This window comes from Serpula lacrymans (assembly GCF_000218685.1).
Source record: "Serpula lacrymans var. lacrymans S7.9 unplaced genomic scaffold SERLAscaffold_3, whole genome shotgun sequence".
Lineage (NCBI taxonomy): Eukaryota > Fungi > Basidiomycota > Agaricomycetes > Boletales > Serpulaceae > Serpula > Serpula lacrymans.
Genome location: NW_006763292.1, coordinates 2,502,770 through 2,519,025, shown reverse-complemented (window position 1 = coordinate 2,519,025; position 16,256 = coordinate 2,502,770). Strand labels below are relative to the sequence as shown.

Here is a 16,256-nt window from a genome sequence, read left to right as displayed (position 1 = left end):
AACCTCTTCGATCTCTAACCTAGCCACGCGCTTATGCTGGCAAACGAAACATGCGTGATATTTGGTACAAGTACATCCGTCTACTATGTCTACACATAAAATCATAAAATCATTGATATCGTCACGCTAAATTTGTAGCTTAATGATGTGGTTCCATAGTAGAGAAAATTGTCCCATTCTAGTGTACCGCGTAAGTATCCTCTACTGAGATGAGTCTACTTTGTCGCGTTGATGAAGGTAGCTCGATAAGCTATCTAAGAATCACTTCCGTCCAGATCTATCATTACGTGGCTTGAATGCGGAACGTCGTCATCTGATACATAATCCATCCCGTTTCCGGCTGGGCTGAGATTGGTCGAATTTGGTTGCGTAGTGGACGACATTCCAATGACGCAGGACCGTATCCTTTGGCCTGGACGTGGGTCGAGGCGTATATCTTTTCTGGAAGATTGAATCGCAGCAAGGGCCTGGAGCTAAATTATATGGGTAAAATTATATTGCGCTTGGCACATTGCATAAAGCGCAACATACCTTCCTCTGGGTAGCGTCGTCACCAGACGCTCGCTTTTGACCCGGTTTTGTGGAAGGATCGAAGCCAAGGTTCTTGATTATCTTGGCTGAGTAAGAGGTCTTGGGTATATCAACCGAATTTGACCCTTGCTTCTCGATGTCGTCCTTGTCCCCATTAGATTTTCCAGCTGCTTTTCCCTTTCCCTTTTTCCCTGTTCCTTGGGAATCGGGTTCCTTCTGTAAACCTACTTCTCTGGCCCTCAGAACTGCCCTGATACCTTCCCTATCTCTCTTCAAGAGTGCCTGTAGTTCACGATCTGTATCTCGCTCTAGTTGACGTTTCGCCTTTGCCTGTCCTTCGCGGCCCATATTTTCCGAGGCATACAGTGACTTCGTATCATTCCCAGAGCCATTTACGATATGTCCAGATACAATGTACGTTGCATCACCGGTCCTAGAGTCGTCGGGCTTAAGTCCCCACTGGCGCGCAGGGTCATAAGCTGGCTTTCTTTTGAAGGACGACGACGACATGCCTGAAGTCCTGTCGAACATAAGTTTAGCCTTTTGATTTAAGTGTGCGAGAAGTATTCCTGAACATACCCAATGGAAAACTCGGCCCGTCCGGCCCTCTGCCTTTCTACTGCATTCTGGACATGATAATCGCAGACTTCGCTGACACGTTTGTCGCACCAGCTGCCACAAACTTTGCCGTCCCGCTTCAGCACTTTGCACATGCCTAAATCACGCGCCCGTCCAATAGACATAATCGAATCGGCTGATTCTGGGGTAACAGCGAGGATGTTGTTTACAGGATGGGGTGTATCAGCTGCCCGCTGAAAGAGAATTTAACCAGATACAATCAGCGGAGGACTACAGATGCTCTTAGGACATACCTGAAAAGGTTTTAGGATTTTAGGATTGAGAAGCGCTATGACATCACCTTCTTTTAACTTTGACATAACTTCAAATGCGCCTCTGCTACCACCTTTATATATTTTTCTATCTTGACCATTTTCGCCAGTGACTCGGTCAAAATTATCAGATTCGAATAGCAAAAGAGACAAAAATGCGTCGCCTCGAATAACAGCCTTTCCTCCGGTCGCCGACGAAGAAGAGCGCGAGCCAAAGTCAATGAGTTTCATATTGACGTATTTCTTGCCTCCGCCTCGTGGCCCTTCATCTTTGTCTTTTCCCTTCTCGTCCTTCCGATTCTTGTTCCAATTTGGCCGACCGTTCTTCTCGCTGTTATTGAGTTGTTTGCCTTTAACAGCATCGTTCCCTTCGTGGCCGATTCCTACAGGAGCACGACTGAACCTAATTGGCCCGCGTTCTGCGACCACGGCTATAGTAATCCAGTCGCACTCGACTGGAACATCATAGCCCTGTTTATTTGGCAATAACTGAATAGAAGAATATAGACGGGACGGCGAAAGGTAGCATCGCCCTTCAAGGTATTCCTGAAGGTCTTCATGCGACAACGCCCGAGACCTGTTTTCGGCTAAATTTAACGGTGTTAGAGAGCACATTTAATCGGAAAACTCACGAAAGACGAATGCCTGAATTGGGCTCCATCTGCTCGAAGAATGGATCATCAAATGGTGCTTTATGTTCTGACGGACCAATCGATATTTCCTCCAAAAGGGCAAGGCGGTCATCTCTTTTTGGAACACTGTCTTTATGCGGCGCACACTCTGTAGCCATGTCCGAAACTACTTCAGGTTGAGGTAGGACTTTCGTTTTGGGTTTGTCAGAAAATGCAGTTGATCGTACTGCAACGTTTGGTAGGGTGTCCTTATCCTTGTCCTTACTTAAGAATGATAACTTATTGAGAACATTCGAAGGAGCAAGGGAGCGCCGGAGGTCGACTTCAGCGACTGTGGCTTGGTTTCTCTGGGGTTCCTTATTGTATGCTATATACGTGTTAGATTTCGTAGTTTGAGCCTTTGATGTCGCGCTTTCCTTTAACTTGCGCTCCACTCTCCTCTTCTCTGGGCGGAGATTATTATCAACTAACGGCCCGTGTATAATGAGTCATAAACGACTCACTTGGGGATGGCGTCGCAGGGGCTAGCAACGTTGAATCTGGAGCTTTCCTCTTTGGAGACGCAGGCGGAGGTGTCCTTTCTTTTGAGAAGTCTTTCAGCTGAGCCTTTAGATTTTGGATTTGCCTCCGGAGCTCGAGCTGTCTTTGGCGCTCCTGCTCGGTTCTAAGAGTAGACGACTCCATTCTCTAAGGTGTATATCTGCGTTCTGTATTGGTATCAAACATAATGTATTCTCATAGGCTTACCCGGTGAACACGTCCAGCGCAAGGAAACAAATGAGGGGATAAGACAAGGTGTGTATAAGATCGTCGTGTATTGACAGACGCGCGAAGCAGACGCGTTATTTGGCTGAATTTACATAATATTCTAACCTTTTCTTCACCTAATACCCAAATCAAGAAATGAAATAAACGTATTGGCCACTTCCCACGGATATATATTGGAACTCAGAGACAAAGACCCTTGGCAGATTTATCTTTTCCAGGCTGGTGGACGCTCTTCCGAGGAGTAAATAGTTTTCTGAATGGCTCAAGGTTTACGAACAAAAAAAGGCAAGAATATACAGATTCCACGGTCGTACGGTGCGGTTTGGTGGTTTGGATTGTTTGCACAGTGCCTCCAGGGATGGCCGTAGATATCTACTCAATACCCACCCCGGAATATACCGTGACGGTGATTCATGCGGCTCCCAGTGCCTGCAACAGGCTTTTAATACGGAGTGGCCTTTAAAGCTGTGCCGAAAACATAGCTCTTCTTACCATCCTTCTACCATCATCCTCGCCACAAGCTGCTCGTTCTTCCAATAAAATAAGCATCATGAGCGCAGATATTTCTCCTACAGTAGACTTACAGAAATCCTCGGTCGACATAGCTCGACGTCTCTCTTGCCTCCAGTATTTTCTATCTGCAGCAGGAGAGCTTCTCACTTGTAGTAGACTGGCTTTATCTGAATTTAAGCGACATGGCAAAAAGGTTTGAAATTTCTCTTTTTCTGACGAGATCGTTTTCGCAGTCTGATATATGTGTCACTATAGATAATTGCTTTGATGGAGGTAAATCGTTTCCCTGCTCAGGCGTCAGTACTATTGGTTCGTCACTAATAACCATTATCTATATTGTAAGATTGCACGCACAACCCTCACTCGTGCTGGCTTGAAACTTCATCTTTTTACGTCTTGTTCCGCATCTTTTCTGCCGTATAAATCAGTTTATTTCAAACTGCTCTTGTTATTACGATTCAAACGGAATAATTTTACCGCTGATCTTCAAGGTATATTCTAAGCTGGCAGCTTGGATTCGTGGGTGTTTCTGACTCATCGTTTTACATGTTCCAGGTCGACTAAAAAGATTGCTACTTCCTTTATCTACGCGACTGGTCATCCGATGCAAAATCGATCCATACTCTCAGCTAGGCTTAGACGAGTCTCTGATAAAAGCAGGAAGTTGCCCTTCGCAGAGACAATGGACACTACCTGGCTCGTCTGGCACAACTTCCACAGCAAGAAAACATGAAGTACCCGATAAAGTCATGCTCCGTAAGTACATCGTCCACAACTTCAGTGGGTATTCTAAACACCACAAATAGCACCGGATGCCTTCCCGGTCGATTCTGAGCAAGGTGATAGCAGGAATCGAACTTCTACGAAATTCTTATACGGTACATCAACAGCTCGATCTCGCCCCGTTCACCGGCAACATCCCAATCGTGAAACAAAGCTATGGGATAGCGGGACCGAAAATTCGCCACCAGCAGTGCGATCAGGTCCGTTCCCAGGTCGCCGTAATTTTGGCATATTCTGCGGGGGGAGAAAGACTGGATTCCAGTCTCGAGGGCAGATACGGTTTTCTTCAGCAAAGGTCACTGGGAGGGATTGATATTGCTATCGTTACGATATACAGGTATGTAGTTTTTCTCTATTAAAGTACGTACACTATCTCTGACACCTTCAAATTTCTTGAATTTCAGGTCTCGAATAAACCAAACCGCAGAAACGAACTTCTGAAATTCATTTTTGTTCTTAGCACTTCATATCTGCATAATCTGTTCATACTTTGCACCAATATTGTATACTTGTATTTCAGAACTGTACCGCTACAATTCAAGTGATAAAACAGTGAAACTGCTTTGATTCCTCAGTTGTGAACCGAAAACAGCGAAGAAATTGTAAGCTATCCTAATCAGTAAACATACCCCCCTCATCCGCTGGCACACCATCCATTCCAGATATTCTGGGCCCCTGGCTTTTGCTGTCACGTACATGTGTGATATCATTCCTCCAGCACTTTAACTTCGCTAAGAACGCCACTTCCTCACTGGAGCCACCCATCGTCGATTTCTCTTCTTGAATAATATTTATTACATCTGTAAGGGAATGGTAGAGCTTGTCCAATGCTCCTTGCAGTAGGTACGGATTTCCGGTAAACGATGACGTTTCATTCTGCTTTCCCGTACCGGGTATAGTATCCTTCGGTGCAGCTAATAATCTCTGATGAATATGGAAACAACTGTAGCAAGGTTTACTCTTTTATGTTACCTTTGGGATCCGACTTTGGGTAAACCTACGATAAAGATGAACAGGCGTCGTCACTAGTAGTTAAACCGTAACAGATGGTACACACCTGGCCAGGGTTCTCTCTAGAAGGGGAAGGCGGAATACCGTCTCCACCTTGTCCGGGAAATTTAGCATCCGCTGTTCAAATTAGAAGATAAGTTATCAAAACAAAGAACGAAACTGGAGCCCACCTTCTCCTAACATATTGTTGCGAGCTATGTAAATGGCACCGCTGTGGTTTGATTAATCGTGTAAGTTTGGAGACAGGGGGACTTTCGATAAAAGAGCCACTTTATAAGTCAGATCCAAGTTCTGTGACGTATGCATATGTATTTTGTGAACTCCAAGATGTCGGATGGGTGATTCCGGTGGAGTGCCTATGATCGTTTCAGAGCTGTTGCGATACTGCTACCATCCGATTGTGAATATCTATTGAACCAGAATTATCGTTGGAGACGTGGCATATGCTGCTGCATGATAAACCTGTACATGCTAGATTTCATACTGCAGGCCTGTTAAACTAGCGATTTGAGTGGCCAGTGGCAGCTTTCAAGTTCCACACCAAAAACCTGATTTGGTCATTATCCGGGGTAGCACGTGACAAATAGGCCACAAAACAATCCATTTAGGAATTTGCTTCAAACTCCGATCAAGATTTTTGGTATCTGCATAATCGAGTCACGCCGGCGAGCATAGTGTTGGAACCTGCGTACATTGACCCTGAAATCGCTGGATTATCGTTAGGAAGACTCGATTATACATTATCATACTCGATTGACAATATAGAACATGTCTGGCGACGAAACGCTGCAAAAGCACCACGAGGAGGATTCAGAATCGGAGGAGGAGGAGGACGATGTTGTCGAGGCTATCCCAAAAATCGAGATTGATCCCTCGACATTGACGCCCCTTTCACCAGAAGTAATATCAAAACAAGTGCGTATCCTATGCTTTGATTTTATCGCGATGTCTGACCGATACTCGGCTCAGGCTACGATAAACTTGGGTGCGTTTATTAAGCGGCAACGTAAAGCTATGGTTGATCATAGATGATCCATTGCAGGTACCATCGGACATGTCGCCCATGGAAAGTCAACAGTCGTAAAAGCAATTTCTGGTGTTATGACTGTCAGATTTAAGAATGAACTGGTCAGAAATATCACCATCAAGCTTGGCTACGCCAATGCAAAAGTGAGCGATGATGATAATTAATCAGTCATTCACTTATGTTCAATTCCGGACATTATAGATCTACAAGTGCGAGAATGAAGCATGTCCACGACCGGGTTGCTATCGCTCCTATAGATCGGACAAGGAAGACAATCCCCCATGCGAGCGACCAGGGTGTGGCCATCGGATGAAACTGGTTCGCCATGTATCTTTCGTTGATTGTCCCGGTCACGACATTCTCATGGCCACCATGTTGAACGGAGCTGCCGTCATGGATGCTGCATTACTGCTTATCGCAGGAAATGAAACATGTCCACAGCCGCAAACATCGGAACATCTGGCTGCAGTAGAGATCATGAAGCTAGAAAACATCATTATTTTGCAGAACAAAGTCGATTTGATCAAAGAAACTCAAGCACTTGAACATCAGAAAAGTATTGCTGCCTTCGTCAAGGGTGAGTCGAATAATAGGTATTATGATTAGATGCTCATCCGTATGCATGCATTTTCAGGTACAGTGGCCGAAGCATCCCCAATTGTACCCATATCAGCTCAGCTTAAATATAACATTGACGCCGTGAACGAATATATCGTCAAACGCATTCCCATCCCTGTTCGCGACTTCACATCCGATCCGCGATTAATCGTCATCCGATCCTTCGATGTCAATAAACCAGGAGCAGAAGTAGATGAGCTTAAAGGAGGTGTAGCAGGTGGTTCCATTCTTACCGGAGTTCTCCGTTTGGGCCAGGAAGTTGAAATCCGACCCGGAATTGTCACGAAGGATAGCGCTGGACGGAATCGGTGCAAACCCATCTTCAGCCGCATCGTTACTTTACTCGCAGAAAATAACCAGCTGCAATTTGCTGTTCCTGGAGGTCTGATCGGTGTGGGTACTAGAATAGATCCTACGTTATGCAGAGCAGATCGTCTTGTTGGTCAAGTCCTCGGTGCTGTTGGGAAGTTGCCTAAGATTTACACAGGCAAGTTCATGTGCCTCCATGAGAAGCGACGGCTGAAAAAACCGTATACGGTCTTGTTTAGAGCTTGAAATTAGCCTGTTCTTGTTACGCCGTTTACTTGGTGTAAAGACCGAAGACAAGAAACAAACAAAGGTTTCCAAGCTCGTGAAGAACGAGCTGCTACTAATCAACATCGGCTCTACCTCAACCGGAGGACGTGTTTTGAGCGTGAAAGCTGATCTGGCGAAGATTCAATTGACATCGCCGGCTTGCACTGAAGTTGGTGAGAAGGTAGCCCTTTCAAGGCGTATCGAGAAGCACTGGCGGCTTGTTGGTAAGTTTCTAGAGTATTGTATGGGTTGCGTGCATATCTCACACGATAATCCATCCAGGTTGGGGAAGTGTACAGCGTGGCACTGTACTAGAGGTAGATTAACATCGATAGCTCACTCTGTATCTCCAATTTCAACATCGCCTGTAGCATTAGAAGGCTCGCCACTCTAAGTGGGCTGTCTTATTATTTCGCGCTGATCAACAGTGGCTAGTCTTCAATGTATTGAGTCAGCTTCCCGGATCATACATGCAAATAATATGTTGTAAGCGTCCTATGCTCATGACGTTCGTGGCACAATAAGGTCTAATTCTCTGGCATCCACCCCTTCGAACGATCTACTTTTGACGCGTCTGCTCTCCAGCTCGCGCTTTGCAAGCCACAAATGGAGAAGATATAGACAGTCTTTAGCCTATGATAATTTTGGTAAACATGAGGGTTAGATTAAACCCAAAATAGAGAAGTTGGATTGCTCATACCAGAGTGAAAAGACCGAGACCTATAGAATTTCGCCACCTGCACTTCATTCATCAACTAATGATTATCGAAGACAAAAAAATGGACGGACCAGACAGGATCGCACTCGGCCCACGCATATGTACCCCTCCAGGCAACAGTCAAACCCATGACACCAGCCAGTCCCATTTGTTTCGCTAGACCCATCGTCTGCCACTTCTTCTCATTGAACATGGGTCCCAAAGGTGGTAGAACCACTCCTCTGGGGAGCGGAGGACGAACGGCTAATATCCGTCGCAGGAGCAGCGAGTGCCTAGATAAACGCAAAAGAAGTGATCCCATGAGGCTAGAAATACGCGGTATGATCAGAGCTCCACCGATGAGGCGGCCTAGTGATGTTCCAGAAACACGTATGGTGTTTTCTGCAGCTGCAGCTGCATCCTCTGGCGCTGCATCAGCGTTATCGCCTACTTCGGCATTCGGCTGGCGAGCGCCTGCCTGGGCATTTGCAGCATTTCCTTGATCGCCTTCGGGATGGTCATCGAGATTGGCGCCGATGCGAATACGGAAAGGACCTCCTTCGTTCAAAGCTAGGACAACGCGTTGGATTGGGGCGTTGGCCTGATTTGGATGCGTGTTGAGGACCCAGTGGGATACATACGTGGAAAGACGCTTGTACAGGTGACGGACGACAGGGAAAACGAAAAGTCCCAGGAGCATAGGGGGTGGTGGCCAATTGGGAAGGACGGGGTACTCTTCTCGGCGCGCAGCCATGATAGAACTCTTCCACTTTTCGAGAATTATGCGTTCGTTGGACTGAACTGGAGTAGAAGTGGTCCAAGCAAGAAGCATTGGTACAATGGGTAGGACGGTTGTCGAGAAAGGTAAGCGAGAGACAATAAGTCCTACAGGAATTAGAGGTAGATTAATGAAGCTATGCCACGGCCAGTTACTCGGATCTTCCGAGAGGAGGATATCAAACATCCTAATGCAAAGGTAGTGAGTTATAGATGACGGTTTACGACATTAGCCTTGAACTTACTCTTTACCCAAGAACTCCTGCAATGCATATGCACCATATGCAGTGCTTACGATATATATGCCTTGGTATATTTACCTTAATATTGACGCTTGTCTAGACAGAGTCGGCCTCACCTGCTCCAAAGGATACAACTATACTCGTCACGCTTGCTACTGTGACCATCCTTCCCATGAGTGACAACGCTTTGTTACCTGAATCCAAAAGTCTAAGGATCCAAGGGTTATCGCTTTCGAGCTCGTAGGCAGATCCACATTGAGGGCACTTCAGGGCATTTGGTGCACGAGATCGATTCTGCTGAGATGTTTGAATCCACTGCAGTAAACATGACTCATGTGCAACCAGAGTGCAATTGCACGGGTGTGTCCATGGTCTAGGAGGATCCTCCGGTGCTATATAAATATGTGTTTTGAGAGTTAAATGTCTGAACAAGTCAACCAAGCTCACCATCATATCGCTCTTCCTCCCGACATATGTAGCAGAGTTTCACCTGCGGATTAGGTCAGAGGATGTACCAGATATAAAAGCGCACGTATTATGTACCCTAAGGTCATTGACAGTGGGCACACTTCGTTGTGCCGTTGGCATGCTTGGTAGTTTGAAGGCAAGTTTGAACTTGAGGGGAACTTGAAGGAGGCACTTGCCGCGGTACTTCGACGACAGTCACTGCCACGTGAGATGGCCCACTGTGACGCTGTGACATTTTCCACTTATCTGCACCGTGACTGCGACAAGGTTTCATGCTAATTTAACTTGCGCGTTCTGGTATCTCTCGGTGGACTCCTTGGCTGGCGGCCGAGTCATCGTGGGATGGATATCCAAGTGTGCCTCCGCAACCCAGCCTCGAACATTCCGAATTCAATATATAGATCAGTGTCAGGATTGGAGGCTATGGCACGTCAATCATTGCAGTCGCGACGCTCAAGATACAACAACCAGTTCCTGAAGCCTCCTTACACAAAATTCCATCTCCCTATCCTTACATCCACTATCTTCCGATAATGGAGTAACATACAACCCGTGTCGCGACTGCAGCTGGGATTTATACACCGTGGCGTACCTCTAAGCAGGTATTTCATCAAGCATACTTATCCTCTAAAAATGGCCTTTAGTGATGGGTACACAGCCGCCATCAGGTTGGCCTCTAATAACCAGGAAGGAAGAGCCCATGAATGGGTTCGGAGGATAACATAATACTGCGTTCTTTCCGTCCGGAGGCAGGTTTTGATGCGTTACGCTCTATTGACATGGCAATTTACCCATACATTTGCAGCAGCTTCCTTTATAAGCTAGGCCTGGTCCATTACTCCGTCTCTTTGTACTCTCAGTTGGCAAGATGGCGTCACCAGCAGAAATATTCATGCGCGGACCTTTGTTGGGCACATTCTTTGGTATAATGTAAGTGGCAATTTGCTGACTGTGAACCTTTAGTACTAAATGGTCGATGTCTAGATTATATGGTATAGTATCCATGCAGGTAATTTATTATGTCCAGAATTATTCCAACGATCGGTCGAGTCTTAAATTTATGGTTAGTAATATAACGAACTTACTTTGTTCACTGCTCATGGGGAATAATAGGTAGCCGTGATATGGTCGGTAACGTGCGTCATATGACCGCTTGATGCTGATTCAAACACTATGCATATGCAGGATATTGGAAACTACTCAAGCAGCATTTTCAATGTATGCTATGGATTATTATCTCATAGTAAATTTCTCCAATCCAAATGCACTGTCCAATGTGAACTGGTGAGTAAGCACGGTCATTCCTCTGGCATTCTACTCACTTGTTCTACTGCAAAGGGAATTAACGGTAAGTCGGATCAATGTCCCCGTTACCGTGAGCTGATGCGAATTTCAAAGATGACATGTGCTATTGGTGTGAGTCCAGTAGTTTTGGTGGGTGGTAAAGACTAATCTATGGGATTACTTACAGTCGCTCGTTGATTATGTTAGCAATATGTGAGGACATATTTTGGATACAGTAACTCGGAAGGAAAATATATGAATTTCCAACAGGTACTTCGCTTGGCGAATATGGAAACGTATGCATATCATAAAGGATCATTGTCCTGAGAGCATCTAATCATGTTCATGCAATATAGTCAGTGAAAAACTATACATTCCCATTATAATCGTGAGTGCCAATCTATTCTCTTACTCTCATAGTTAACACGTAATTCCAGGCCTTCGTTTCAACTGGCCGTTGTGGTATGTGAAGAAATTAGTCCAAATGCACATTATAGCTTATGCATGCATTGTCCTAGGCGTTGCCATCGCCACTTGTGTATATAGGTGAATCACCTTAGCACTGCTTCATGCATGAGTTAGGCTCATTTTGTTCGAGCCTCCTTTACCGGACTTCAGTCACTCTTTTCCGTCACCATACTGTTGTAAGTGTCAGAATCACCACATTGTCGTGTCTAATACTGCTAATTGAAGGCAATAGGCAACTCTTTCTGTGTGCAACGTCACTATTGTTGTAAGTGATGTTCTGATAGCGTGTGCTTTCATGTACTATTTGCACCGTGGCCGTTCGGGCCTTGATCGGTGAGTAGCAATTCTATACTCTGTGGAGTTTGTGTTCCATGTAATCGATTCTTTTCAAGAATGGATCGTCTTGTCAACCGCTTACTGGCTTATATCTTAGGCACCAACTTATTGACCTCGTGAGTTTGAATAACTAGTGCAAAAAGTATGCTATTTCTCACTCTTATTATACCCTGAACATAGATTTGTAGGACTAGCTACAATGCTTCTGGTTCGCACAAGGCAACATAATGTTTGGGCAGTCAGTGCTGACATGAAATTGAAATTAGTTTTTTTTAATACCGGATGACTCTGTCTTCCTGGGCGTGATGCTGGTGCAAGTCCAACGTACGCTGCGGGTCTATTTGATTGTATCTGGGGAATTAACAAGTCTTGAACAGTTACCGCAATTTCGATCTTGGCATCGTACGTATAAAATTTATATCAGCTCATCGTCAGCATGACTCATGTGGAAATTGATGTTAAGACTCAATATCAGACACCATAATGCAAATCTATTGGATACACCATCGAGCGATGGTACCAAGGTCAGCAAGTTGATCTTTGGGACATCGTACGTTGTGTCGCCAAATGACAAGTGAATCGTAGTCATAGGTAAATCATGTCATACTATTCGACATCACTCACTAATGGAAGGTGCAAGAGTAGGTGGAGACTCTTCTACTCACAAGTGGTGCTGAACCCTCCGCTCCACTTCTGTAGATGTATTATAATATTTTTAGGGCTCAGCAAAATCTTTACATATTATTGAATAATAACACTCCTCAGCCATACATGCCCGTTCAGTTGCGTTGCCAGGAAATTGCCGACGTTTAGTCGGAGCTCAAGTCGCGGACATTGATTGGACTCAGGAGATTATCGATGTCAAGACCTCCTGAGGTATAGCTGAGATATCAATGGACCCTAGTAATACACGTGACCTGTTATGCCTCTCTTATTCCACCAACAGGAAGCCGGAATCGCACACTCGTTGTTCCTACAATTCCTTCCTATGTGTCCTTTCTCGTTGCATATGAAGCACCTTCCCTCTTTCCTCCTTGATTCCTCTTCATCTTTAGTCAATCTTCTACCTCTGGTGGTTGGTCCACCTTTGTGGTTTCTGTCGTTCTGTCTTTTTTTGTTTGTGGCTCCCCACACTCCTTCCGAGATAGCGTTGGCACTGATTCAGTTGGCGTCTAGGTTCGCCGCTGTGCTCATCCAGTCTTTGATAGTGAGTAGTTCCTTTCTGGTGAGTGCCCCGCGAAGAAGGGGTGGTCGGATAGCCTTTTGATAAACCATGATCATGACTTCATTGTTGATGCCGCTCTTCCCAGCATCTAGCATGAATTTTGAGTTAAATGCTACTGCATTTTCTCCTTGTTCCATCTTCATTTTCATCAAGACGGCCAAGGCCGTTCCTTTGACATTCGCCATTCTGAAACTGGCTGTAAAGGTTTTCATGAAGTCTGCCCACGTGGGGTAGGTGTTCTTCTCTTTGTATTCGGTCATCTTGGCTTCGCTCCATGAGGCGGCGTTGCTATCCTTCATGTAGCTGAGGGCTACATATACCTTTTTTTTGTCGGAGTTGTAGATGGTGTCATTGATATCAAAGTGTAGATTGGCGGACAATATCCACCTTTGGGCTTTATCTGGGGTTCCATTGAAGTCATCAATTTTCCCAATCATCGTGGGTTTGGAAGCTGTAGCATTATACATGGTGCATGGTGGTGGGATAGGGGATGGAGCAGGTGCGACGGGGAGTATCTGTGGTGTGGGAGGTGGTATTGGGTCACCATTTGCCGCGTATTCTTCAAAGTCGTTCTCGTTGTAGATGTTTTCTACAACTACTGGGGGGTCGTGTTGTGTTGTGGGTATTAGCTGGGGGTGGCTTTCTGCATAATACTGTAACCAACGTGTTCTGGCTTCGTAGAGAGCGTCTGCTTGTTCTCTGATGTGGAGTCGGGATACGTCTGGTTGGGGGAAGGGGGGTGGTGCTTCTATCCTTCCTTGTCGGGATGATGTTGGTGGTGTTGCTGTTTGTGGGTTGTCTGAGCTTCCTCTTGCTCTCTGGGATCTGGTTGTTGGTTGTTGCGACGTCTTGTCAACTTTTCTTCCCAAACCTAAATAGGTGGGACTTCTGGTTAGAATACAATTATTTTGTTACGCACAAAGTGCTTAACAAAGTCTGAGGGTTTGTCAAGGTTTCTAGGAGACTTATCCGAAGACAAGTTTTGAGAATGTAGTTCTGAGTAGAGTTCTTCCAACAAGAGTTGGTCTTCTTCTGAGTAGAAGTCTGATCTTAGGAGTCTAGCTTTGTAAGCGTAAACTGCGTAGAATTGTATTGAAGAAATACTACTACTGTTACAAAGGTATTTATAGGAAATAAGATTGGTGATAGGAGTTAGGTCCTATCTAGGGGAGGCTTGCCTGTTGAGGGCTAAATACTATACTAGGTAATGTAGTTTGCAAAGAAAACGTAAATGTATGTGAAGGAAATGAGTCATTGGTCCGATGGTATAACCAATGAGTAAAGAGAAATGAGTAGTCCATAAAAGGAGTAGAAATTGTAACAGTTCAAGCGGCTCTGTTTTGCATTATTTCAATTCCTAGGAGCCAGTTAATCTTGCCAAGGTCAGTGATCTCATATTCTTGCTTTATGCCTGTTTTAAAATCTTCAATTACAACTATGCTGCTACCACTGATTAGCATATCATTGACAGATACAGAGATAACCATTCCATCAGTTTCTCAGTGCCTTATGAAAAGGGCATGATTGTGCTGGGATTTTTGAAAGCCTAGTCTTTTGAATGTCTTAGACAGCTGTTTGTACCATTGCTTTCCAGCCTGTTTGAGTCCATACAGGCCCTTGTTTAATTTGCATACCAGGCCTTTCTGGTCTTTGCTGAGATAATGTGGTGGAGGATACATGAAGATGTCTTTGTCAATGTTAGTATTGAGATAAGCACTCTTAATGTCTATTTGATGTATTTCCCAGTCCTTTTCAGCTGCATGAGCAAGAACCAGCCGGTTTGTTGTCATGCAAGAAACGGCCGAGTATGTTTCAGAGTAGTCAACACCGTATATTTGGGTGTTACCATTAGCCACCAGCTGCACTTTGAATCTAGTGATTCCGCAGTTGGGACCTCTTTTGATCCTTGGTACATAGTGACACTTGACGATATTTGCATGCAGCGGAGGTTTGACAAGTTCCCAGGTCTTCAGCCCTTCTATTTGCTGTAGTTCTTGTTCTATGGCCTTAAGCCACTCTTGTCGGTAAGGTCCTTTCAGTGCTTTGAACATGGTAGGAGTATTGTTGTCGTGCTGAATGACTGAGGTTGCAACTTGTGGATGGTTGAAAGCACTGAGGTAAGTGGCTATTCTGTTTTTGTTGTCTGACTCATCCGTGTCATTCGTGGCTGCAACATTTGCGATTTGGCCTTCGTGCAGGGCTCTGTAGAAGCCTGCAGGCTTCATTTTGACTTGTTGCAGGTGTTCTCATTGAAGAGGAGGGTCTTCAAGGATTTGAGGACCTTCATTGACTGGCTGGAGTGGTGGTTGGTTGGGTTGGGCAGCTAGAATGGGGTGGATGGCTGGCTGCCCGTTTGGATGTAGTTGGATGCGAGGGTGAAGCGGCTGCAAGAAAACTGGTGAGTCATCAAAAAAGACCAAATCGGCGCTGATCACATGGTCATTCAAATTAGGAGGGAGTTTATTCGGATCCAAGAAGATGTGGTATTCTTAGTCATCTGCTTGTCTCTATTGAAGATGATGTCCCGTTCTACACTAATAGTGCGTTTTCCTGGCCAGTAAATCCTATAGCCTTTTGACTCATCATCATGACCCAGCCATTTCTGTAAGGACCATTTTATTATTTTCTTATCTTCTCTATGTCTTGGTTCTCGAATGCCTTTCCCATTACACCTCTGGCTCTAGGGCCAGAGGTATCATTTGCCATATTACTTCTCATAGCCCTCACAGGCTTTCTTAACCACCGTTACCACTTTATATCACAGATCAGAGACTGGGTATCACTCCCAGTCAGCCAGCACAATGGTTAGGGACTGGTAGTAGGCATCTCGCCAACCAGCTCCAAGCCCCATTAAGGCCTGGATATACTAATAAACACTTTGATCAGGATTGTACCTCATCATGAGGATACGGTTCCTGAACACGCGTAACAAACATCTATTATTAGTACAAATCTCTCACCCGCTGTCATGCACCAAAGTTGATTGGTAGCATGGACAGGTGTCAATAACAAAGTGAATATTCAAAAAGACTCGCCTTTGCGCCACACAGGCACAGTGCCACGTGGAATAGTAATTAACATTGCCTTTTTTGAACTTGTGGCTGATCAGCACCACCTCTATTAGGCAATCCAGTCACGCTCACCTTTGCTTTTCCATTCGGTACTTTCCGCATTTCGGCATTTCGGCAAATTTTTGCGTCGCCACTGGCTACACATTGCATTGCGCCCTCACTTTTGTCGTTTCCCTTACTCCCCTTCCTTTGCCTAGCCCCACCATGGGCCCCTTCCTCTCCTTTTTATTCTCACCTGACAGTCATTTCTGGATCCCCATTCTAATCCACTTTTTTGTCACCTCCACCCTCCTCCTCCTCATCTTATTTGCACCCCCACCATTTCTGATGTCACCACTT

At 45.2% G+C, this 16,256-nt stretch overlaps 6 protein-coding genes across 6 annotated transcripts; 3 read left to right on the top strand and 3 right to left on the bottom strand.

Annotated features, from left to right (window-relative positions):
• Positions 1 to 40: 40 nt before the first annotated feature.
• Positions 41 to 2,737, bottom strand: SERLADRAFT_413482 (uncharacterized protein; the record flags this gene model as incomplete). The annotated part of the gene is made up of 6 exons (XM_007314816.1): positions 41 to 473; positions 532 to 1,051; positions 1,111 to 1,343; positions 1,404 to 1,998; positions 2,054 to 2,519; positions 2,557 to 2,737. 6 exons carry the CDS (start codon positions 2,735 to 2,737, stop codon positions 255 to 257), a joined length of 2,214 nt encoding a protein of 737 aa, XP_007314878.1.
• A 634-nt stretch (positions 2,738 to 3,371) lies between these two features.
• SERLADRAFT_434593 (uncharacterized protein) lies at positions 3,372 to 4,430 on the top strand (the record flags this gene model as incomplete). Its single annotated transcript, XM_007314815.1, has 5 exons — positions 3,372 to 3,527; positions 3,590 to 3,607; positions 3,678 to 3,825; positions 3,890 to 4,090; positions 4,141 to 4,430. 5 exons carry the CDS (start codon positions 3,372 to 3,374, stop codon positions 4,428 to 4,430), a joined length of 813 nt encoding a protein of 270 aa, XP_007314877.1.
• A 299-nt stretch (positions 4,431 to 4,729) lies between these two features.
• Positions 4,730 to 5,372, bottom strand: SERLADRAFT_359915 (uncharacterized protein; the record flags this gene model as incomplete). Its single annotated transcript, XM_007314814.1, has 4 exons — positions 4,730 to 5,031; positions 5,090 to 5,114; positions 5,175 to 5,245; positions 5,299 to 5,372. The coding sequence occupies 4 exons, from the start codon at positions 5,309 to 5,311 to the stop codon at positions 4,730 to 4,732; spliced, it is 411 nt and encodes a 136-aa protein (XP_007314876.1).
• Positions 5,373 to 5,754: 382 nt separating this feature from the next.
• Positions 5,755 to 7,852, top strand: SERLADRAFT_459353 (uncharacterized protein; the record flags this gene model as incomplete). The annotated part of the gene is made up of 7 exons (XM_007314813.1): positions 5,755 to 6,043; positions 6,098 to 6,113; positions 6,171 to 6,298; positions 6,357 to 6,732; positions 6,790 to 7,260; positions 7,322 to 7,573; positions 7,632 to 7,852. 7 exons carry the CDS (start codon positions 5,897 to 5,899, stop codon positions 7,673 to 7,675), a joined length of 1,434 nt encoding a protein of 477 aa, XP_007314875.1.
• Positions 7,851 to 9,653, bottom strand: SERLADRAFT_366371 (uncharacterized protein; the record flags this gene model as incomplete). The annotated part of the gene is made up of 7 exons (XM_007314812.1): positions 7,851 to 7,982; positions 8,050 to 8,086; positions 8,139 to 9,011; positions 9,069 to 9,129; positions 9,182 to 9,457; positions 9,513 to 9,555; positions 9,609 to 9,653. 7 exons carry the CDS (start codon positions 9,651 to 9,653, stop codon positions 7,851 to 7,853), a joined length of 1,467 nt encoding a protein of 488 aa, XP_007314874.1.
• A 167-nt stretch (positions 9,654 to 9,820) lies between these two features.
• SERLADRAFT_459344 (uncharacterized protein) lies at positions 9,821 to 12,394 on the top strand (the record flags this gene model as incomplete). The annotated part of the gene is made up of 21 exons (XM_007314811.1): positions 9,821 to 10,135; positions 10,192 to 10,282; positions 10,339 to 10,463; positions 10,518 to 10,596; positions 10,647 to 10,660; positions 10,719 to 10,817; positions 10,872 to 10,881; positions 10,932 to 10,949; positions 11,005 to 11,030; positions 11,088 to 11,113; positions 11,174 to 11,205; positions 11,255 to 11,279; positions 11,336 to 11,363; positions 11,416 to 11,461; positions 11,518 to 11,618; positions 11,678 to 11,737; positions 11,802 to 11,829; positions 11,889 to 11,949; positions 12,003 to 12,023; positions 12,085 to 12,212; positions 12,267 to 12,394. 16 exons carry the CDS (start codon positions 10,402 to 10,404, stop codon positions 11,895 to 11,897), a joined length of 663 nt encoding a protein of 220 aa, XP_007314873.1.
• Positions 12,395 to 16,256: the final 3,862 nt, after the last annotated feature.